Source organism: Dermacentor silvarum, chromosome 3, assembly GCF_013339745.2.
Source record: "Dermacentor silvarum isolate Dsil-2018 chromosome 3, BIME_Dsil_1.4, whole genome shotgun sequence".
Taxonomy (NCBI): Eukaryota; Metazoa; Arthropoda; class Arachnida; order Ixodida; family Ixodidae; genus Dermacentor; species Dermacentor silvarum.
The window spans coordinates 211,802,748-211,828,224 of NC_051156.1; the positions used below are offsets into that span (position 1 = coordinate 211,802,748).

At 45.7% G+C, this 25,477-nt stretch overlaps 1 protein-coding gene across 4 annotated transcripts in view; it reads left to right on the forward strand.

The window, feature by feature from the left end:
* Nucleotides 1–25,477, forward strand: part of LOC119446621 (uncharacterized) — a 71,164-nt gene that overhangs the window by 43,254 nt on the left and 2,433 nt on the right. For 2 of the 4 annotated variants that reach the window (XM_037711099.2, XM_037711098.2), the window contains exons 2-11: nt 5,187–5,328; nt 9,436–9,532; nt 11,342–11,482; nt 13,385–13,492; nt 15,149–15,280; nt 17,595–17,689; nt 18,982–19,051; nt 19,765–21,174; nt 22,475–22,607; nt 23,883–23,988. In XM_037711099.2, coding sequence (XP_037567027.1) covers nt 5,187–5,328; nt 9,436–9,532; nt 11,342–11,482; nt 13,385–13,492; nt 15,149–15,280; nt 17,595–17,689; nt 18,982–19,051; nt 19,765–21,174; nt 22,475–22,607; nt 23,883–23,988 — 2,434 coding nt within the window. The other 2 variants (XM_037711101.2, XM_037711100.2) reach the window with 2 other exon arrangements.

A 25,477-nucleotide genomic window follows, 5' to 3' on the forward strand; every position in this document is an offset into this window, starting at 1 on the left:
TCGACGAGAGTGGCGATGTGGGCTTGTTGGTCTGTCATCATGGAATGGTAATTTGGAAGCGCATAAAAACATGGACACGAGAAGAAACGAAGACGAAGACAAGCGCTTGTCTTCGTCTTCGTTTCTTCTCGTGTCCATGTTTTTATGCGCTTCCAAATTACCATTCTTAAGTAAGTTCGGTAAGTATCCCCACGGCCATATATAGACATAAAACATGATATATTGCGTAGTGGAGCAGGCTACGTCACATAGGTAGCCATACTTTACAGGTTTTACAGGGACCATTCGCGCTCTCTAATGAAGAGTCCCGTGCATGCGAAGAAACTACTTGTTTGATCCTAATGCTCCATTTCTGCTTTTAATAAGCAACGCTTCATAACGTGCTATGCAATAAAAGAAACTTGCTAACTTTAATTCTACGATGCGAACTTTGTGATAACGGCTGTTCATTATTCGAAAATTATTCGAAAAGTATTCGATATTCGATTCGATTCGCTTCGCTTCTAGCACTATTCGATTCGTATTCGGTTCGGTCTCAAAAATCACTATTCGCACACCCCCTAACAGGACGTTTTGGAAAGCTTGTGAGAACGTATGGAAAACGTCTCTTGTACGGCATGATGGGATCGCCAAAAGTGTCTTGCTCATCTTGCCAACATATCTTGCATATGTAGGCAAATGGATGCAGGCGTGTTCAATCGGTATAGCCCGGTGAAATACGTAGAAGGGAGGAACATCTACTGGGCACAGTCCACAGCCTTGTGTTTCTTTCTCCTCTCATGTGGCGCCGCGCGCCGTATCTGCTAAGCCAGCATGGCCAGCTAGGCTAAGTGGATTGGCCGCTACCAGTGCCTTCTCGGCGTCTCCAAGACGTAAGAACTGGCACGTAGTGCAGCTGCAAGAGTGTGTACCCAGTCTGGAACGTGCCTCAAACGAGAGCCGACTTATCTCGAGCCACTCGAATGTGTGCACGCGTAAATGTAGCGGTTCGGATCGAGGGGACTTAAAACTCTCGAGTCGTCTCCCTGGAGGCCTTAGCCAGGCGCGCGCTTGTTTATTCGGCTGGTGGGAAACATCGTGCCGTAATCTGACGCACCGAATTTTGCGACAACAGTCAAGTGCTTTCTTCGCAACGCTTTAAAAAGTCACCCAAAAATGTTCTTCAGGAATCTCGAGCTACGTTCACCGTCGGGCAGCGAAATGGATCATGGTATAGTGGCGCGCATGGCTTGCGACGAGAATGCGCATGCGTGCACGGACAGTATTTGTGTGAAATCGATATACTGCAGAGGAATGTCATTACTTTCGCGGCGTTATTCGCAAATTGGAAGATTTCTTGGACGAATGTGTCTGAGTGCCTATACTCTACATCACGTGAACACGTTCGTCAGGCGCGCGCACAAAGTACACAGTTTTTTTTTCAGCAGCGGTATTCGAAGCGCTGACCTTGCTGTCTGCGTGTAATACACGCTCGCATCCGGATACGCTAACCACTGAGTGCTGAAGACAGTACTTTGTACTAAAGGGCATTTAACACGGCAACATGGAAGAGAGGTTGGCTGATAGACAATGCATGTACACGAGGCGCATGCGCTATTAAATATTTCGCGGGTAAAAGAAGACGGAGAAGGCGCGGCACAAGAGGAGGCTCGCGCGGTGCTGGAAGATGGAATGTTCTTCAAGATGGACGCGACAGAGCGTGAACGAGTAATTTGCATCGAAGGTGTAGCATCTGTCGTAAATTGAAACTGCTTGTGAGAAATTATATATATGTACAGGCATCTTCTATGTCATCAGAAAATGAAGTAATGATACGTATATATACTCTAATGTGGCGAAATTTCTCTCCGCTTGTGTATGTGCACGTGTTCTTTTTTTTTCCGTTTCATTCTATAACTTGTTTTGCTCAACTGTTGAAAAAACCCTCAAAGTGGTTATGTGCCCCATTACCATTAAGGTACGTACGTACTACTACTACTACTACTACTACTACTACTACTACTACTACTACTACTACTACTACTACTACTACTACTACTACTACTACTACTACTGCTACTGCTACTACTGCTAGCTAGTACTACTAACTACTACTGCTACCTACTGCTACTACTACTACTACTACTACTACTACTACTACTACTACTACTACTACTACTACTACTACTACTACTACTACTACTACTACTACTACAGAGAAGTAGCACTACTACTATGCTATGAAACTAGGACTGCATGCTATTGGCTCGCCACCAAGTTCTCGGCTGTTGGTGGGCCAGGGACAGAGCTAAGGAAACATATAAAGGATATACAAGTAGAGGAAAAGTCGGGAGCAGAGTTTGCGATGGCAGATTTGTGTAGTCAACAGTTTCCGGGCGCGCGAGCGATACGCTATAAGCGTCCGACTGCCGAAGTCGCGCTTATCGGCACTGGAAAGGCGCACCGGTATCGCAAAACGCTTTTGGACTGTGGCACCGTGGAGTCCGCAATCCATCATAACCTTTCGTGAATAGCCGTTTCGGACGGGCGCTCTTGGTCAAGGGACTGACCGTCACTATATACCCGAGTGCTACGTGATACTAATACTGGCGCATCATAGCCTCAGTTGCTTTTGCGCCATAAAACCTTACATAACTATACTAATACCGTACAACGTTTACTCTATACTTGTCGAATGTCCACTAATGAACTCGATCTAGGATAGTTGGCGTGGTTGCACAGTGCGCGGGGCGCATGAGATCTAAGGAGCCGTTCGGATGATCGCCTGCTCTCGACTGAGAGACAATTAAACAGACGCCGAAGATTAGATAATTCGGCGCGGCCTTATCGTCGCTCCCGCTCCTGCCGCTAGTCGATAGCGAAGTGGGCGCGACTGACGCGCTTGGCGTGCTTGTGTGCGCGCCACCGAGCAACAACGGACAACCAACTGGTCGTGTGTCGGAACGGGTCATAGTGCATACTGCGACACCGTTTCATTTCTGTGTCGCCTGTGTGTATACGGTCAAGTCCACATGTCGAACCATGGGTCACAGATTTCCCGACGACATGCTGTTCGGTACGTAATAGACGTCGTGCACTGCGCCGAATGTTAGTTAGGTGGCTGATGCCTCGTGTGTTAGTAATCGTTGCTTGTGATAGGATGGTCGCGTCCCGATGATGTGCGTGCGATCAAGCTTGTCAGAGCACTCAGGTAAGACTCATTTGCTCGTCCCCCCCCCCCCCCCTCTTTAATTTATTTGCCTCTCTTACAATCGCCTATATTGATTACTTTGGCCACCGATAAAGTTCTGCATAGAGTATGTTTCGAAGTAAAACAGGTTCTACTTCGTACCGGAACATTTTTGTTTATCCACTTAAACTGTTCATCACGGAAGCGCTTACTCGCGTTCAGCGTCCGTGGAAAGCCGTTTAGCGCACTTCGAGCAAGCCGGAGCCTATAGTTCCTTGCAGATTGTAAATATGCTGTCTACGATGATTGAAAATGCGTGTACATTTACAACAAACACCCTGTGGTGAAGGTATCATGGTGATGATTTATATATCGGCATTGCGGTGTTCGCTTTCGCATGCAATGACTTGAGTGGCAGTTGTCTATTTCGACTATTTCTCCTTTAGGTTGGCTTCGTGTCATGTCAATCTCGTCGCGATATGAACATGTTATAGCATGGACGCGGTTATAGGTATACTATACAGGATGATCATTTTTAAGTATTAAGGAATTTTTCAAAACTGTAAATTTTCAATTTTTCAAAACGTTGCAGATAACATAATTGTAGTCCTTGAGCTGGATTATTCAGAGAGGCGGACATTACTTGCACGCAAAATACAAACACATATTGAACTAATTAACAAAAAATCACTAATTATCTTTTGAATTAATTACTTTACGGCACATCGAAATTTACGAATTGTAGCCCGTTAGTTTGCAAGGTGTATCCACTTGGAATGAGTTTACAGAATGACGCCAGTTTGGAGATATGCGCCATCAAACTTGCCGTAAAAATGCACTGCTGTCCCACTTACTTTTTTTTAACAAAACGCTCTTTTATGCAGTGAAGCACGAAAGTAACTGGAACGCCCATGTATTTCGTTCCACACTATAGGAAGTCATATTTTGAAACTGGTGTCATTCTGGAAATTCGTTTCAAGTGACACCCGTTGTCATGTCAATCTCGTCGCGATATGTGCATGTTATAGCATACGTCTTGCAAGCTCACCGGCTACAATTCGTAAATTGCAATATATGCCGTAAAGTAATTAAGAAGTTAATTAGTGATTTTTGTTAATTAGTTCCTTTATTCCCTTTCTTTCTCTTATTGTTCTTTGTTGAACTACAGAATGTATGCAAAACATTGTTTGGACCCATAGCCAGCGGCTGGTAGAGGGTACAATGGAGAAAGATATATGAATTGCAGGCAAACATTTGTCAAAATTAGAGACGTTAATACACAGAAGTTTACAGTAAACCTGCAAAAAAAGCTAATAGTCACTCTAAACACTCCTTAGAGTACCAATTGCCGGAAGTAATAAAATTGCGCAAACTAAAAAACTAATAAATCTAACAGGAGCGCGTAGAACTTATACAAGGATTATAGCAACGTAAATTGAATGTAAGCTATCACATCACAAAGACCACAAATAATATCCCATCCCTCAGATCACAAACAATGCATAATATCACACCACATAGATCACAGAGAATGCATAATATCATATTACATCGCAAAGTAATATCACATCACCAACAAAATATGGGTATAGGTATGGGATTACATGCATATAATATCAACTGTAAGCGTGAACTCAAAGTGTGTCGTTCATCTTAAGGTAGTGATTTTTTATTGCAGTGGGAAAGCTGTTGGCAAGTTTTAGGTCATACGGTAGACTATTCCAAATTTTTGGGGCAGTAAGCTCCGGCATGCATACGCCCACCATAAACGTTTCTTTTTACGGCTAGGTTACAATTTCCGGAGGTATATGGCTCCGTGTTGAATATGTGTTTCGATTTCTCGTGCTGGTAATGTACGCCTCTTCGAGTAATTCAGCTCAAGGACAAGAATTATCCTACCTTCTGCCACAGGCAATTTCTAAAGATTCCATAAAACTTAAAAATGATGCACGCTGTCGAGTTTGCTAAGATCAACGTTATAATTAACACGGGCACCTACAACACCTCGTGTGCGCAGTGGAGGACGCCGTGGCCACGTTGTCCGTTCCCTGGAAGTGGGACATCCTGCACCGGTGGAAGCACGGCGAGCGGCTGCGCAACAGGAGGCACCCTGCGACCGCGGCCCTCCTGCAGGACAAGACCGCCGCCGAGGAACAACCGTGAGCGGCAGTTTGCACTTGCTCACACCGTCGCTCTGCTGAGCTGTAGACCACAGCATGTGCTTGCTGCGGTAAAGCTAGGGAAACGATGGAGCATGTTTTATTAGAGTGTGAAGATAACTGCCCAGCGATTGATTTAGGCACCCCTGGCCTCCTTGAAGCCCTTGGGTTCAACGAGAGCAGGGGGGAAGTAAACATGTCCGCAATAGAGATTAGTCGCGCTAACAGGAACAAAGACTTGGAAAGAAAAGTAGGAAACGGTAGGTCGGGCGCTGAGTTGAGATCTGAGGAACACATAGTTGCGCAAACAGGAAACAATGACTTAGTTAGACAGAAAAATATAGCGAACGATTGGTCGGGCGCTGACCTATCGGGTGCCCGACCTATCGTTTCCTGCTTTTCTATCTAAGTCTTTGTTTCCTGTTAGCCCAACACTGTACCAACTCGCCCAGCAACAACTTCTACTCAGAGATTAGCAAGAGGCGATAGGTCAGCGCCCGACCTATCGTTTCCTGCTTTTCTATCTAAGTCGTTGTTTCCTGTTAGCCCAACACTGTATTCCTCAGATCTCAACCAACTCGTCCAGCAACAAGTTCTACTCAGAGATTAGTAAGAGGCGATTGGAAGATTGGTGGAAGAAAAGTAGGGAAACGACAAGCAGCGGAAGCGTACAAAAACTTCTTCTTTCTGGGGTTTTACGTGCCAAAACCAGTTCTGATTATGAGGCACGCCGTAGTGGAGGGCTCCGGATTAATTTTGACCACCTGGTGTTCTTTAACGTGCATTACAACGCAAGCAAACGGGCGTTTTTGCATTTCGCCTCCATCGAAATGCGGCCGCCGCGTACAAAAACTAAGTTCCCAATAGGGGTTCGGAAAGTTTGATGAGGGAACTTGTTACTGTTTTTTTTTTTTTTTGGGGGGGGGGGGGGGATTGGTAGGACAGTAGGTAATAGAATAACAAGAGCTTGGTGGCGCAACCCACCGCGCCGTTCCAAAAGGGACGCTCCATCCACCCATCCATCCGTCCGTCCGTCCGTCTGTCCGTCCATCTGTCCGTCCATCCATCCATCCATCCATCCACAATCTTTTACTCTCGAACCAGCGTTTATAGTAAGCGAACTTGATCCTGACCCACGTCATCCTCTGTCGGCACAGCCTGCGCCGGGGTTGTGGGTTTTTTGACGGGAACGATACCGCGCTGAGCTGTATTGTTGTCGCTCATTCGCCAGATCAAGCAGCCCCTGTGAAAGATGGCTATAGGCGGTCGATATTCTGGCCTATAGAATGCAGCCAACGTACTAACCCCGGTATTAACAAACAGTCCATCGACTCGAAACTCTTCCTCAACTCTGCTGCTGTGTATTATACTGTGCCTCGATGTCGTGTTTTGTCAAGAGCTTGGTGACGCAAGTCGCAGCAGATGTGACCCGACACGGCCGACGCCTGTGCCGTTGCAGTAATGAAACGATAGGATTATCACAAACATGAAACGGCTAGCGCGGAAGAAAAGTCAAAGCGAGGTGTACGACACAGGAGTCGAACTATCCCCCTTGCGTTTCTAGTTTCCTCGAATGAATGCCACTTGATAGTTCGGTGCCCGTTTCGTCCACCTCGCTCATTGTTACTGTCTGGTTCTACGTTCTGCCCTGTTTGTATCACGTGAAACACAAGCCTGCCGACCCAGCTTCAGACATTTCTGTATCGCAGATACAAACTTGAATTGCCGAAATTTTAGTTATTGTTAGTTTGCTTGTCTCTTTCAATAGACTATATTAGACAGTGTTTCATCCCACGTTTTGGGCCAGATAACGGAACTTGAGTATTTTTACGACCCAACATGGCAACAAGGCGGCACGTGTCCAATCAAAGAATGTCGTCACCCTTGACGGCTCTGCTTGTATCAATACACCCCATACCACGTGACACCATTGAGCAGTGTTCTTAGATCCTTTTCACGGAAGGAATATGCAGTAATTTTATAAAGAAACGCAACCACCGAGTATAGGACAGTACCACAACTCGACTGAACTAGTTACAACGTCAATGCTTTTCGTCGACGCTGAGAGTACCTTAGCAAAAATTTAACTGGGAATTACATAGGAGCGTTGCAAAAGGCGTAGCCACCGCGCTGTTCAGTTTACAGGCGCCGCTGCCCTCCAGTCGAGTAAAACAGTACGTGTCCTTTACTGTAAGATTATGTATTTTACCGTTCCATAGAAATTGCTTAGGCGTCTAATTGTCACCCAGTTTCTGGGTCCAGAGTTTATTAACTGGTCATAGACGAATTCTGTACAGACTATATAGCTATTAAACTGTTCATAAAGCGTTGCATGTTCATGTGTGGAGCACTGAATACGAATCTGTGAAATTGAGCGCCTACAATATTTATTTATTTATTTATTTATTTATTTATTTATTTATTTATTTATTTATTTATTTATTTATTTATTTATTTATTTATTTATTTATTTATTTATTTATTTATTTACGTACCTCACAGGCTCCGTGGTTGGAGTATTGAGAGGGAGGATACAAAATATAGTAGACTTCCGTTAATACGACTTTTCGGTTAATTCGATCCCGACAGAAGGTTCCGGCAGGTGCCCATGCATTTCTATGGGCCCAAACTTTCGTTATTTCGATCATAAATTTGGCCTTTGCCTGATAATTTGAACTTGACCAGTCAGAATGCGTGCGCCTGACCCTTATGGTGACCCAAACAGCAACCCCTTTACTGCCAGCCTCTGTCTCGGCTGAGCGGGTGACAGTGAATTCGTTGAATAATGTCATCTCCCACCCTGAAAACGACTATTTTACTCCTGCCCAGGAAGATCTTAGATAACGGTAGGTCACAATGTGTTATTACGGCACTTACCGAGTTCTAACGAGCGCCTTTTTATTTATTTGTTTATTCTCGAGAATTTGACCGAAAACCACGTTCGCTGGCGTTCGTATGCTTTGCTGCGTGACGCGACTGTATTGCGGCAAAACTGACACTGTCCAACGCAATTTGACTCTTTCCATTTTTCTTGCTATAAAATCGGGTGCGCGTCAGATTTCTACTTTGTATTTGTACTTTAGTCACAGAAATCGGGTGCGCGTTTGGTTCGGGGGCGTGTTCGAAAAGGTAAAATACTGTCAAATGAATCAGCTGCGTGTTTTCACGTTTTTTTCTGCACCTTGTTTAATTCGACCCGCCGGATAATTCAATCCATTTTGTCAATCCCGTCAGGGTCGAAATAACGGAAGTAAACTGTAGTTACAAAGGGAAGCACAGCGCTACCTTATCCAGTACTTAACGCAACAAAAAACAGAAAAACTAACAAACAATGATCTAGCAAACAGAAGCGGAATGAAAAGAAAGGAAAACAGGGCACAATGTTATACAGTACCTAATGAATACCTGCCGGGATTCCGCGGAACTGATTTGCCATACCTAATGAATCAAAGAACGAACGAAAAAAAGAAAGAACCAACAATGTAGTCGTTTATTCAATAATAGATAGCCTATAAATATAGATAGCTATAAATAGCCTATGTATGGTTGGTAGAATATTTATAGATGAATAATTTGACGTCGTATGAATATCCTAATTACGCGCTTTGCTTCTGGGTTCAGCTACCTCGATTCTAGAATAAAGCAGTCTCGTGTTGATGATGCTGAAAATGTTTCATTCAATAGAAGCGAGTGCCCTCTCCTCCCCCATTTCTTTCTCTTTTTGATGGTTACTGTCTGAAACGGTGAGGGAAGATTACGTTTCCAAAAGGCTCTCCAGGGGAGGTATTCTGTAAGAGTCCACCACCTAGTAGACATGTCCATTTCCTCTGCTGTTGGAGTTCTGATTGGCTGGGCTGGGGTGCGCTTCAACAGGATCCAGGCGCCGCAGCCAATCAGCACTTCAGCAGCAGACGAAATGGACATGTCCACAAGGTGGACTCTTACAGAATACCTCGCCAGGGCAATGTCCACGTCACGGTGGACGTCCTTACGATTCTCTTCGTGTGCTCTGGCTCCCTACTCTGCCTTGTCTGTTTCTCCGTCCCGCAAGTTGCCAGCAACCTCAAGCTCTTCTTTTCTTTCTTTTTTATTATCTCTCTCTTTCAGTTTCGACGATCGCATGCTGCTCGTGTACGACCGAGACCTGTGTACCAAAGAAGAAGACGACCCGAGTGACGCCATCGTCTTCTTTCACCCGGCCGATGTAAGTCACGACTTTGCGGGTGAAGTCCCCTGTTAATTGACTTTCACTTTCTTGCCTTTAACCAGACAAAAGAAGGACGAGCGACAAAAAACTGAGGTAAAAAGCTGGCAAGTTTGCACTCGGTCGTGCAAAGCTTAGGCACAACAAAATTGTCGATCCTCAAGTCTTACTGGCTGCTACTGCTAGGTATTATCTTGGTTGCTGCTAGGCCTTAACTTGGTTTAACTTAACTGCGCATGTAGGAAGGTATTCTGAGCGATCATTTTCGGAGGTACCTTCCCTTTCGCGACATTTCGCGTGACTAGCGCTGGACGCGTCGGCGCTTACGAGCGACTGCGTTCCTGGCATGCCACAAACGCAGGCAGGCTAACCAAGGTTGGCACGGTGCCAAGAATGCTGTTGCTTGCCGACGCCAAACGCGTTGGAGGCTGGCCGCTCGATATCAATCGGCCAGCTTCGCTGTGTCTTGCGCTTTGAGCGGCAAGCTTTCGCCTTTCTTTTTTTATTCTCCTGGCTCAGCGCGCCGCGGAGAGAAGAGAGGCGGGGGTCGGGAAGGGAGGGAGCTGGCGAGGAGGAGACCGCATGCGCCGCGCCGCCCTCCTCCGCCCTCCTGGTTGCCATGGCTACGGCGCGGCAGTTTCTTGATACGAACCACAAATTACGGCTGGCTTAAACAGCTTCGCTGTTAAAATAAGAAAGAATGATTGACGAGGGCCCCGGGCTTTTGTAAAATCGACAGCACTATAGATTACCCTCCCTGACTGCACATAGCATGTAGTTGGTGAATGTACATGGAAACAACGTTTCTCTTTCTTTTTCTTTTCTTTATGATTTACAATATATGTAGATGATATATTACGTTTGTACAACACATCTGACACAAGTGGGTACTTCAATAATCATTTATATTGCAAATTTAAGCGGAACCCGTCTCATGGTCATTGCGATTAGCATTCAAGCAACGTAACGGCACACCGTATTGCCACCGCCGATACCCGTCAAGCCGTGCAATGTCGCTGGGTTCCTCTATCGCGCTTCCCTCTGGACACGCTGCCCCATCTAGCGGCGCGCGCGCGAAGTCCCCCCTTCCTTTGCGTGGCCTCCGAGATCGCAGTGGTCGCGCGCCTGTGCGTACTGATGCTGATAATTCTTCCCTCGCTACCCGCGGCACGTTTATCTTTTGTGTTTTGTTGGTATTTCGTGTTTTTGTTGGTGTATAATGTCAAAGTCAGTAATAAAGACAAAAAGCCATTCGTGGCGCAGCACTAAAGCTGCTAGGCTGCTGTGCCTGAGGAACCATGTCATGCGGGTTCGAATCCGCCCAGTATTGGGGAAATTTAATTTTTTTAATGTTAATGACCACGAGGTAATTACGCAGCACTGCACAGCGATGAGGTAGTGGATGCCCAGTTCATATTCTATATTTACATCATCCCCTATGCGTCAGCCTGACAGAGTGGTACATGAGCGTTATAAATTCAATTCGCTATGATTACGCACGTGTTCAGAGGCTTTATAGCATTGCTGTGTTTAAAAAACAATGATTGCTTTAAATTTAGAAAGATAGATTTTAGAAAAATTTTAGAAAGATAAAGCGAAATAATTAACGTTACAAGGAGGCCTGAAGTCACAAGCCCGAAGATTAGCCAGATCCATGTAGCATCCATCCTTCCCAGAATGTTCTCAACGCCAGATGTCCCTCAAGTAATTGTTGTGACCAACTCTATGGCGTTGACGTAACACCGTGGTCCACACCAGATATGCACTTTTCTGATATCCTAGGCGCAATGTTTCGCGGTGCTTGCGCAGATGGCGCTGGAGCAGAAGTGCGAGCTGTGCTGCCAGCTGGTGGGCCTGGTGCACTTCTTCAACTCGTGCTTCGACACACCCCAGGCCGTTGAGTTGAGGAACAGCAGGGTCGCCGTGCGAGTGCTCGACAACTACATCGTCGTGAGTACACCATTGTGGGGTCCTTGTTTTGGGTCGCTGGTATTGCTGATGCTGATAGTTTTGTCTATACTATTAATGTTGCTATCGGCGGTCGTGTCCAGTGAGAGAGAGAGAAAGCAAAGAGAGGGAAGACGGGAAGGTCAACCAGATGACTGTCCGGTTTGCTACCCTACACTGGGGTTAAGGAAAAGGGGGAATAGAACGAAGAAAAGAGGGACAGAGAATCAGCACTGTGCGCACACAGCATGTCCAGTGACATTTAATTTATATGTACAGGGTGGTGTGCACTCTTATGGAGAATGCCGTGTTAGCATTCAAGCGCTGATAACAGTGCGAGTTTGGATTAGTGGTCTAGAGAATAATTTTGTGTTGAAATATGTCCGGCGTTAGGCACCATATTGGTAACTCCAGAATCAGAATGTTTATTAAGTTCGTGCATGTTAGAATTACAACAATATGACAGCGTAATAACGTAAATACAAGGTTTCTTTTAAGTTAAAAAATGTATTTTACCTAAGATTTGATTTTGATGAGGCGTTGCCTCAAAGAGTGGTCAACTACGCACGTGACCGTGTGCGTAGTTAGCGTACGCTTGCACACTCCGCAAAATGACATCTATGAACGTTTTAATTTTGTGTTAAGTTATCATATCTTTCGTCCCAGACCAAGCGCATTGTGTCGTTTCAATTATTTAAGTTCTGTAAATTGTTTCTGTATTGACACGCGTTTGACGTAACAAAAATACTACTATTTCATACGCCGCAACTTGCACTATTGTCATGCCACTATCTAACTTTCATTTATTACCCGAAACATTAAATTAAGACTGCACCCAAATTCACCACTGAGATGTTTAAAGAACAGTTTATTGATTGTTGGATTGATTTATTGGTAGGTTGATTGATCTATCGATTAGATTTAATGGCACAAGGCAACACCATGGACTATGAAATATACGTTGCATTGGAAGGCCTCCAAATAATTTTGCCCGTCTGGTGTTCTTTAACATGCGCCAAAAAGTTCCTTACACAAGTTTTATTATTATTATTATTATTATTATTATTATTATTATTATTATTTAATTTTGCCCGCATCATACTGTGGCTGTCGCAACCGAGAACCTAGTCTGTAAACTCTGGCTGAGGAGTAGAATGTCATATCCACCGACTCACTCCTGCTGGTGTGAACGTATAGCGTAGACGCGAAAAAGGATGTTGCAGCTCTCTCAGATTGAAGATAAAATTGTTGCTTTATTTTGCCAGGTCCACGCACGGCACTTGAAATCGCACTAACCCACTGAAGTGGCTCAGTAGTCTGCTGAGTGTGACGTCATTCCCGGTCGTCGCGGTGACCGCCATTCCTGTGGGAGGCGAAATGCAGAAACAGCTCTTGCACTTAAAGGGCCCTTCCCCAGGCCTGAACACAAATTTTGGTTGCAGTATGTTGGAAGTTGCAGGGCGCCGCCTAGGGAAGCCGTTTAATGCAACAATTTGTTTAATTGGTTCATGTTCAACCAATCATCATCATTATCAGCCTATATGTTATGTCCACTGCAGGACGAAGGCCTCTCCCTGCGATCTCCAATTACCCCTGTCTTGCGCTAGCGTATTCCAACTTGCGCCTGCAAATTTCCTAACTTCATCATCCCATCTGGTTTTCTGCCGACCTGGGGGGTTCAACCAATAGCAGTTCATTATTAAAGGAATTTTAACCCTTTTCGCGCCGTGCAGCCTTTACATACTTTGCAGGCACGATTGCCACTGCGTGACATGCTTAAGAACCGCAGGTGGGCGAAATTATTCTGTAGTCCCCCACTAAGGCGTCTATCATAGCCCGTGAGTTGGTTTGCGAAGTTAAATAATGCAATTTCGTTCGATTTAAAATTGCACTTCTCGGTTGCAGGTCCTTGGCGCGCCCAAAAGTTTGGCGAGCTACGTCCTCCAGCAGCAGATGGACTTGTTTGCCAGACTGCTTCGGTTTTACCACAAGGGACTGGCAGACATGAAGAAGGTGCGGTTCAGCTATCACTTCCTTGTTTTATTGTGGTAAATGAGTCCAACACTGCACTAGACAAGTTGCCTGCCTCGATCAAGTCCACAACTTCGATGCTGCCGATGGCTTTAAAGGCGACTTCACGACATAACACACTTTACTGAAGCCGAGGTTCTTCTCATTTTAATCTTCATTTTCTGGGAAGTTCAAGAGGAATGTAGTAACCGCAAAAAAGGGAAAAAAAAACGAAATTGCACAACGCTTCCAACTTTCATTTTCGTCTTAATGTGTTTCCCACGTGACGTTGCTTGTTCGCATCGTTCTGTAAAACTCTTGGATTGATACCGCTAGCTTCACTGCAGCAAACAGCTAAATGTGGGAAAGGCAAAACAATCCTCAAAAGAAAGAAAAAGAAAAGGAATCCTTCAAACCTTTCCTTGTCACAAAAGACCAAATTACGAGAAAAAAGATATTGAAATCGGTGACGTCACACTGCTGCACCGGCGCTGAGGTCTCGGTGGGAAATTCAAGAAGGGAAAGTTCGACATTCAGTTTCATCTACAGATAATAAACATTCTCTCGGCAGATGAATTCAATGACAGTTTTGAAAAAGATTGACAGTCACTTGAGTATCCTTACGTGATTTCAATGCGAAAGCATTATGACTTCTCTCATTAATTGCTTACGTCCATGATACGTGACGCCATATGTTGTCACGTGTTCTTCACAACTCTACCTTAATCCACCTTAATCAACCTTGCTCTAATTTGTACCAACCTTAATCCACTTGCTCTAATTTGTATCAACCTTAATCCACCTTAATCCATTTCAATCCAGCTTAATCCACTTTAATTGACCCTCATTTACTTCGCCTTAATTCACTTTACTCCACCTTAAGTCACCTCAGTCGTCATCCAGTGGTAGAACAAGAGCAGTTTCGCTGCGCCGAGAGCAGCCGGGAGCAGTCCGGACTGCTCTCGCTTGAAAAGCGGAGTACGGAGGAAGTCACGTGACTTAAACCGTCATATACTCCTCATTTCTTTTTATTTTGCTTCAACCAGCGCGCGCGGCAGCAATGGTGGCAGCCAAGCGTAGTTGGTGTTTTGGTACCGCTGTTTTGACGTCGGTGATACGAGCGAGCTTCGCAGCGATTTAGCGACAGATCCTGGCATTTCTAGTCCGCCTTGCTTCTCGTTGGATGCGCGGGGGACAGCGGCAGCAAAGCGTCGTCGCCTTGTTGAAGTGCTTGAGACGCTCGACGGTGACAGCAGCGAAAGCTGCTGGAGCTCAAATTCAGATTCAAGTTGCAATTTCAGATGATCTTCGCAGGCGGACACTTTGTGGGATGCGTCGGCGCTGCACAAAAGTATGTAGTACGTGGCCGCAAACGGTGACATTGTTACGCCCGACAGAACTTGTTCTAACTTTAATTCTGTATTACTGCTCACGTCGTACAAGACGCTGATGACGTCATTGATGGTGGTGATCGTTTGTACCACTCGTTGCCTACAATGCCGGCTTTTCTGCCTCATGGGACATATAAATGCTTTCGCATTACTAACACATTATCGTTCTAAGTTAACATAGTGATGCTTTCTAGTGTCCTTTTAAGAGCCCAATGGGTTCGGACTGGCTGACGCCAATAATGCGTTACCCGCATTTCGTGAAATACAGGTCTGTTCCAGTGGTGAGCCGTTCGGTGAACGAGTGCGGGAGTTCTGCAATTCCTGCCTGCCCGTGTGCTGCGGTGCGAGGGACCAGCTGTCTAACCTCTTCCGGGCCGTGCCGACACTGGAGTTACCAGAGGTAAGCCTCCGTTTTGTCTGGAAGGACTGTCTTTTATTCCGTCGTCGAACAGTGTTAGCGTGCTCCACACAACAACTTGAGTTTTCTTTCGGGAAACTTAGACACTGCAGATGGGAGTCTGCACGGCTTACTTGTTTTCGTATTGCGGCTTTCTTGACATCGCGGGTCAACATTTATTTAAAAAAAGTATTCAGCTAAGGTGTGCTGCATCTCGCTAATTGAACGTGAAGCAGCATAAAAAAAAGGTATGCAGAAACCATCGACGATGATAGTCAATGTAGGCGAATAGCCCGAATGAACCGGAAGAACGAACGAGCGAGCAAGTGACAGTTCCTCCCCTCCTTGCGGCCTGAGAGCCCGTGCGCCCTTTCCCTCGGCGCCATCCCTCGCCTTCCCGGAGTTCCTTCGTGGCAGCCGTGGCTAACAGACGCATCCACTTTTAACAGCGGAGCTGTTCTTGGTCGACCCTGCGGCGTCGTGCTGCTTGGCGTCACGCTGGTCACGTGACCTGGGAGTGAGAGGGGCGCTAGTGAGACAGGCAGCTGCTCCGCGCCGAGAGGGACGAGAGTGAGGCAGACAGCTGCGCCGCGCCGAGAAGGGGGCGAGTGAGTCAGGCATCAAATGAGCGTTTGCGAAAAGGTCAGTGAGAAACTCGATTGGTTATAAACAAAAGAAGTCAGTTCTTGCTGCGCATTCGTTCTTCGAGAATGGCCAAGACTTAAACCACCTGACGCGAGCGCCAGTGAGAGCTTGCATGGGAACGGGCCCGCCATCACAGAGCCAACCCCGAAATCCGAGCAAGAGAAGCCAAAGCTAAACGTCTTCGTCGGGAGGCTAACCCCGAAGGGTATGCAAGAGAAGTCACAGCTCAGCGACAACGGATGCAAGCCGACGCAGAGCTGTGAGCTAAAACGGTAGAAGCTCAACGGCGTCGTCCATGGATGCCGACACGTCCCATTCCCCGCAAGTAGTGCCGTTGGCGCCAGCCAAGCGGCCGGGAATGCACAGCGTCGCTGTTCGACCATCTTCATGGAGTGGAAGGGGCGGTGATTTCTGCTCTCCCTGGTCTGTCGGCGTTCGATGTAACGCTCGCGTCCGAGAAACCACCAGGAATTCTCGTCCGCCGCATCACGGCCGCTGGATTTAAAAAAAAAGTCCTAGATGGGCTTGCCACTCTTTATAAGACACTTATTAAGGCGAAAGCCTTAGGTGTCTATGTTGGCGGTGCCCTTGCGATGACCTTTCAGTGTCCTTGACGAAACAGCGCCGTGACGAAAAATGGCCAACGCTGCAAAGAGTAAAAACACGTCAAAAATGCCCAAATTGACGTCACATTTCTCAGGGAGGGTCCTGTAAGCAATGTAAATTAGTGGCTTTGAAAATTTGGTAAATTTCGGTCTGGGTGGGAATCGAACCCGGGCCTCCGCAGGTGCGAGACGAGCACGCTTCCCTGAAGCCATGGCTGCTCCACGGGTGTCGCTTACTAAAGGTGTGCCTAGTGTGTACCTGATTGCACACATCACGTGGTCACAGAGACGCGCTCGTGCCACTGCTCGCGCGTTCGTCGTCGTCTTCTTCCACAGCTGACACCAATGCCGCTGATCATGCCAGTGTTCCCGTAGTGCCCCTCGCGCTCGTACCACTGCTTGAGCGTTCGTCGTCGTCTTCTCCCACATCTGGCAGGCTTTCGCCTTTATGTTTTACAAACGTGTAACACTTGCTTACTTTCTGTTAGGCACTTATTTTGACAACACGGAGGGAAGACGACAAGTGTTATCAAAATGAGTGTGTGCTGAATTGCTGGAAAGTAGACGCCAACCAGCTCAGCTCAGAACCGCTCCTCTGGTTCTTCTCACTCGTTTCACATAATTGTGTCATTAACTTGCTACGCTACGTTCGTTGTCCTGAAGACCCTGGCCTTGATCAGACACTCTAGTTACCTGCCAGACACTCGAGTATCGACACTCTAGTGTGTCTAGTGTCTCTAGACGCTCTAATGTCTGGCACTCTAGTGCCAGACACTCCAGACCAGACGCACTAGTATTGTGTGTGCGTGTGCACAACGTATGGATGCGTCACCTCATTTGTCACCTTCGTCATCTGGGGTAGCAAACTGGGCGTATGGCCGGGCAAACATTTCCAGCATCCATTGAAGAATGTCTCTATCTCACTCGTTGTTCTCATGCTGCCGAATGCTCGTACTTCTGAGTCCTCCTATGACTTTTTTTATTATTATTTAATCGTATGCACGGATTTCTTACGTTGACGTTTCATGGTATCATGCGAAATACGTGTTGTGCTTCTATTACAACAGGCAGCGTCTAACGTCTTCACGAAGGGTTACAAGCATCTGGAGGAACTGCAGAAGATGCCCGGTGTACTCGCCAGCTGCGTTATTTTTGATGAAAGGTGAGTTTAAGGTCACTTTTGACAACAATTCAAAAGAAAGATTGGTGGGTTGGTTCGATGTTCTACGAAGACAACAGTCTCCGTGTAAAGCGACTCGGTAAAGCGGGCTTCCCCGCACATGTACTCTTATTGGGGAGGAGCCAGCTCTGACGAAGGCCTTTTCAGGGAACTACGTACCAGACTTGTACAAGGTGCTTCTCCTTCTTCGAGGATTTTCAAGAAATATGTTTGTGTTACTGAGTACTTCGCTATATAGAGTAACAGAGTGGAGTACGAAACAGTGAATTCCAAAAAGTGCACTACTAAATACACGAAAATGATCTCTCTCTCTCTCTATCTTTCCTTTCATTTTTTTGTGTGCTTGGAATGTACTTTGCTGTGATATTCAAAACTAAGTAAAAAGTGCTCATTGGAAGGCTATAAGCGCGTTTTCTGATGCTCAGCTGTTACGGTGGTTATTTATTTATTTTTTGTTTATTTGTTTATTTATTTATTTACTTGTTTATTGATTTATTTAAATACTCTCAGTGCCATTACAGCGTTACTGACAGAAGTGGTAAGTCCAAATTATGTTAAAAGTGGCAGTCTTGAAAGAAGTATGATCAGGGATGCCGGCGATGGAAGAGGAGAGGTGATTACATTCAGATGACGTATTTGGCACGAACGAATGGGCGTACATGTTGGTCTGCAGAAGGTCCTTGAGCTCTTAAACGATGGTCGACACGAGATGAAACGTATCAGGGATTCAAGAACAGGATGTTCTTTAGCTCGGGGCTGGTAAAATACATCTTATGAAAAGTACATTATTATTGTTACTTGAAAAATTTGTGCACGAGAAGATTAAGACAGCCGTGGAACCACCAGTTTAAAGCAGAATGCTCTATAAAATCTGATGAGCAGTAGTTGAGCAAGGGATGTCGCGGAAGCCAATGTTTTGACAAGGGGACTTGCCTTTGTCACAGCAGCAACTGCTTTCCTTAGCATCGTTTTACCAATGGAAGATGACAGGACAATGTGAGTGCCCCCCGATTTCCTTAGCACACATAGCTAAACGCTGCTAAGCAAAGCAGTTGCTGCCCTGACAAAGACAAGTACCGTGGTCGAAACATTGGCTTCCGCGACATCCCTTGTTCGACTACTGTTCATCGCTTAAGCCTCCATCTTCCCGTAAAGTTCTGCCTCATTCGGATCTCTTTGAAATCCGGGCGCTTCATGGCAGGCAGTTGCTACTGGTCCTTACTTTCAATTCCACCTGTTTTGTATAAATTCTTCATGTCCTGCTTTTCTTTCAGAGTGCTGGCAAGTCAGTTCACCCCTGAAATAACGCAGCTCCTGCTCCTGGCGGCTACTTCTAAGGAAAGGGTAAGTGAGAAACATATGCACGGTGGCAAGTAGCATTAATCTTGCGGTCCTGTCGGTCCTGCTAGGATCTCCTAGGTAACTGTCTGCATTAACAGTAAGGACATAAATTGCCGGCGGCGTGGGTTGTTTCTGCAAGGCTTACAAACGGGATTGACCCGAGTCTTTAAAAGCTCGTAGGATTTACTTATAAGCAGGATGACCCGTGTTTTTAAAAGCTATAAGCTCGTAGGCTTGTTGCAATGGCTCATGCCTGCAAAAGCGGTGCGTAGTCTAGTGATACAAACCAAGTAGACGAGTGAAACAAAAAATATCATCATCAGCAATGGCTCATACCTGAAAAAATATGATGCAAAATTATCATCATCAGGAATGGCTTATACCCCTGTAAGCAAGCAAAGATGCAATGGCTGAATATTAATGAAGAAACGAAAGAATGAACGAAAGAACAAAGAAAGAATGCAAGAATGATTGAAAGAAATATGGAAAGGAAGAGAGCGCGAAAGAAAGAACCTTTTAGGTAGTGCATTAGATGCTCACATGTGTCGTTGAGGAGGTCGAAATACAGCGCTACACGTTTACTTCACGCTGCGGCTCGTTATACCTTGCAAGAAATCTGACCCCTCCGATCGTATAACTTAATGAATTACCACGTGTGTAGCAGGCTTCAAGAGCAAACAGTTAGTATATTCAATTGTCTCTCTCTTTTCTCACAGCTGGCAATGCAGGACGTCCCCGTGAAATATCCTATACCCCCCGCCGTGCGCCTAGTGAACGTTTACCTGGAGGCTTCGTGGCTCAAGGACCTGGCCGTCATCAATAAGCAGTCTAACGAGAGCCCCAAAGAGCTCGACAAGTACGTCGTCGACGACGACGCCAATGCCGCGGACGACGAAAAAAGCTTGTCGCGCAGCGATAACCTCATCCAGGAACAGGACACCCACGATGATGGTACACACCAACTGCCAGCTCCGGAGGACAAGGAACCTGAAAGGGCCGACTCGCTCAGTGACGTCGACTCGGCCATGTCGTCGCAGACGACCAACCAGTCTTCACCATGCGCCCCGCTGGCATCAACCATACTGCAGGCGACAGGAAAGCAGAGCCTGCCCGACAGTGATTTCCTCTCGGACTTCGATTCGGCCGAAGACACGTCGGACGGCGCGGGACCCGACGCTTGTCTGAGGCGCCTCGCCGACCTTCAGTACACGGTCGCAGATTGTCTCAGAATCTCTCGGGAGAACCTGGCGACAGACAGCACACGGAGACGAAGGTCGTCTTACAGGAACTCCAAGAGGAACCTGAGGAAGTACGTGTCCAGACCGGACTTGAACCGCGTGCTGAAGGACATTGAAGAAGTGCAAGGCCAGGAGTACACCGCCGCCGCGACACCGTATCGGTACGACACAGACGCCAATGTCTTTCAGGACTACGACGCCGGCATGGGGTTCGACGCGGCGGGACTGTTCTACCAGGCGCAGACGATGGTTCCGCCAACTCTTACCAGTCACCCCATGAGCCAAAGAACGAAGGACCATGCTGTAACATCAGATGAGGTCACCACGTGCCAGCCACACAATCAGATCCTGTTCGGTCTGTATGCAAAGAAGTTTCAGCGGGCGTTGACAAAATTTGGTGAAGCGTGCTCGTCCCTTAGCAGAAGTAAAGAGGGATCGTCTGGAAAGAGAAGTCTGCTTGCAGCTCTGCGCAAAACGTATGTAAGGCCACCTGAGTCCGAAGCGGCTAATCCAGAACAAGATTCTCCAAAGGAGAACATTCGGAATACATTTGACCTGCCACCGGTGGTTCAGGTTGAACTAGGCGAAGCACTTGACGTTCCCATAGAGGACTCTAACAAATCCTTCAGAAAACACAAGGACAATGGTGGTGGCCTCCTTCGTCTGTACAGCATGCGTGCGACTGAACAACCACAAAATGGAAGTGAACGAGTGTGTAGTGCTGAGGACATTAGACGATGTACTGTGCTCAGTGACAATGATATAAGGACAGACACTCAGTGTGAGTTGAGGAGGACAACATTGTTTGTACAAAGGTACTGCAACATGGCATGTCTGGTGTTGCTGGCCGATGCTGCAGAAGAGAAGGAAGATTTCATCTATTCACTGGTGAGCAGTTATCGAGTAAAATGAATGTGCAGTCGGCTAAGCAGCAGAAGCAGAAACATTCGCAATCTGTTCCTGTAACTCACACACACATTATGAATCATATCATCTCTGTCTAAAAAGTTGAAAGACCACACCAGGCCTAAATGATTCTAGTCAATGCGGTAGGCCTTCTGTAGCATTGATGTATCTCTAGAGACTAAGAATATAGAGACTAAGATGAACTCCCACTTTAAGTGCCCTGCTTTCGTTCTCCTAACGCACCCCTACCTATAACAATTTGTACTTCTTGTTCAATACTTGGAAAATGAAACAATAAAAAATCATGAAATAGCTTCATAGCACAGTAGCATTATATGACCAATATTGAAGAATTATCGGCATAAAACAAAGCTTCTCAAGCAACTGTGCTTTGTATATTCAGCCAAATTAGGAGCGCCTCTCACAGGCGATCCCTTCCGAATTGCAGTGGGGCTTCAAGGCAATACATCTACAAATGCAGTGAAGCCACACTTAGAGGAAAAATTCGTGTAATGAGTATGCAGGCAGATTTGCAATTTAGTCATAGAAGTCGCACGCACTGGCATAACAGCAAACAACCCTGCAGAAATATATTTATTTATGGCAAAAGCTTAGGCAATTTGGTTTTTGCGTCTGCAGGCATATGGCGCCTGCAGACACAGAAAGGGCATTTGTACATGAGGGCAGTAGAAACAGTATAGCGTATACAAAACACCTTTCCCCAACTACTTTCCAACTATTTCTCTGTTTGTCACATATATTTATTGAACTGAGTAATTAAAAAGGTAAATAAATTGACTATTTGGCCAACTTCCATTAGCACTATGATCAATAAGTAATCGTCCAGTTAATAAACAAATTTAATTTTTAATTAATCGAACTGTTTTACAGCTGGCTCTACTTAAGTAAATTTTCCATTGAGTTGGTATACCAGTTGGTATACCATTGAGTTGGTATACCAAGGCCAGCACACCAATATAAATAAACTACAGAAATAACCGACAGGTAATGTGGTCAACAACAATGGCGAACAAGGGAAGCTTCAACCAATGTTTCAACAAGGAGACTTGCAAGATTGTAAGGGGACTTCGACAAGATGTGAGTGTGTTTGTACTTGCTTTACTTGTTCAAAAGGGGATTTATAGACAAGCCACATCAAGTACAACAGCTGAACTCTACTCGAAGCCCCCTTACAATCTTGATCAATTTTAATCTCGATCTTCTTGTGACCATCTGTCCTGTTTGACAAGTAAAGTGTCCGACATCAACCTCTATTTTCCAGTGGAGGAGATGCATAGCCGAACTCGGCGACTTGGAAGTGGCAGCAAGGAGCTGGCAGCAGCGAGACACCCAGCCAGGAAATGCTACAGCATGTGCTGAAGTGTGCTACAACAGCAAGCTCAGTAGCGTCAGAGGTGAGAAGCACTTGCACTGGCGATAAAGCCTCATGAACTTGAGTCTTGTTTAAAGCGATGCTAAGAAGAAACGTCAAGTTAACCTAAATCGATTCATTAGGCTCATGGGGTTTAACATCCCGAAGCAACAATGGGGCTATGAAATATGCCACCGTGGTGGAGGACTTCGTATTAATCTTGACAGACTCGGTTTCTTTAATGTGTACCTAAATCTAAGTACACGAGTATTTTTTTGCATTTTGCCCCATTGAAGTGTTATTGCCGTGGCTGGGAATTCAACCCATGACCTCATGCGCAGCAGCAGAATGTCCTAGCCCCTGTGCCACCAGGATAGGTAAAAAGATATATATATATATATATATATATATATATATATATATACACATTACACTTCTGCAATTGCAAATAGGCCAGCTTTGCCATGAGCCGAGGCTTGGTTAGGCAGTAAACGGTGGGAAAATAGAAAAGAAACCATGTGAGAATGTCACTTTGAAATTCTCGCATCTACTCCCCATGATGACATAAATTTTGGATGAAAGACGCTGCACACTTTTTGGGACCCTCTTTGATGCAGCCGCATAACATTTGAAAATTTAGTGCCTGAAGAGTACCGTGATTGTATTTTATTCCTCTGTCATTTATCTACATGGTGATGAATATTTAAATTTAAAACATAGTCTTCATCTTATGTAAGGATACGTCTGCTTCTTCATGTGTCCATTTGGCCAGCAATAGAAAGTGGCTTGTGGTAACATGAACAGTATGTTCTTACTTCACTCTGTAATGTCACAAGCTGTGCACATTGCAGCTGGTAATGCAGCCTGGATCTTCACCTCGTCTAGTCTAGAAATTAAGTGGGAACTGTGAAATATACCACACAGTATTGTACACATTATATCTTCAGCAAGCTGTACAAAGCTTCCTCTTTTTTTTTTAGCTAATTCACCAGTGCAGCAGTCATAAATGCTACTCTGGTGGCCACAAACTAGTTTTTGTTTAGAAAAACAATATTGCTAGACGCACCCGGACATTGAAGACACAGAAGAAAGAGCTAATAGCACAACGGTACATACGGACGAAAGTTGGACTGCACAAATCACGAACTGCAAAATTTTGAAAATTGACAAAGACAGTCATAAATTACAGGTCATTTGTAACCACCACATTCATTTGCAGAATGTTCGATTAACTGCAATCATTTATTCACTACAGGCTAACCCACCGTACAGTGTTCATCCATTATTTTTTCCTAACCTTTCATGTTATTCATTACAGGTTCACTGCCAGCCCTCGTGGACAACATGCAGTGGTACTTTCGGTCGATACAGTGTGCACATGGAGAGTTCCTGAGGAGCAGCTGTATTAACAACATAAATGCATTGTAAGTTAGCAAAAGGCACCTACTCTCTGCTCCAATCTTGTGCTGCCTTCAGTGCTTCTCGGTGCTTTAGTGCATATGTGTTGTACAAGTGTGACAAATGGATGAACCTGACATGGGCTGGAGTGTGCAGAATGCCAACTGTCAATATCAGGCCAATTTTATCACAACACCATTCAAGAACGGAGCTTAGGCAACACCACTTAGAACTGGGGAAGACCTTTGCACATCTGTCTTTCCACAGCTCCCTCAGCATGCTGACATTGCATGAACATTCCGAAGTATTAAACGAGTTCCAGATTATCTGCATAGTTCTTATCGTTTACGGATTACGAAGTTAGTGGAGCAATGGACAACAGCAGCAAAGCTTTTAGCGACATCTTGTAATGTTTTGTCCAATTACAATGCATTTGAAAAATTGTGTCGCAGGAGTGTTCTTGCCAAAGCAAAATCATAAAAGGACTGTGTGTTAACAATTATGCTGCTACTAATGCTTTACGCCAGCGGTTAAGTAGAATACAGTAGGTCACTGCAGTATTATCTTTGTGCGATCTTTGCTTAAGCTCTGCATCACAAGATGTTACTACCAGCATTGTTGCCCCCATACACCTCTAAGTAACCCGTTATTTCGCAAGCATTCCCCCCCCCCCTCCTACCTTATGCGTTTACAGACAAGCGAAAGCTCTCTTTTATCTAGTTATGGATGGTGTTGCCTGAGCCCATTTGAAACCTAATTGAGCATCACATTAGGTATGTTCATCACATCCGATTATTCACATGTCAACTTCCTGAAATAAGAAATGTGACAAAGACTTATTTCACGAAAAGGCTAACGACAGCGTAAATTTGTCCTCCCATTGCCAACTCAGAAAGTGCACTTTCTTGACTATTGAGATAGCAGACAAGACCCATCTGGGAGGAATACACGCCAGATTAGTTGATCATGATAATAAAATGGAAACGAGGACAACAAAAAAAACACCGCATATCCACGGGGTGAATGATGATGAGTGGGCGAAGCTCCGGAGAGAATCATCGGTAAACCGTGAATCTTCCGTGTAATTCACCCAGTCTCGCCGCACTAAATCGAACAATTGACTTCCACCAATGACACGCGCCATATGTGACGTCATTCCTATTTTATAACAGCGCCCTTCATTATCATTGCACCATCTCCCGCTTAAGGGGACGCTAGCACAAACGCGTTAGAAACGTGCAGTACTCTCTAGTAAGGGGGAGAGGCCACAGCGTCTTATGCAGCCGTTTACACATGCCGGAACGTGCACCGCGTTTGCCGACGCCATCAGCGTTTATGAATACGGGGGGTAAGGCGGAGAGGCCACAGTGTCTTACACCAGCTTCTTACACGGGCCGTAACGCGCTAGCACAAACGCGTTAGAAACGCGCAGTCTTTCGTTAATGTTGGGTATTTATTGCCATCGTGGTGCGTGTGTCCATGTGCGCTTCGTGGCGTAGTGGTTAGCGCCGCGCG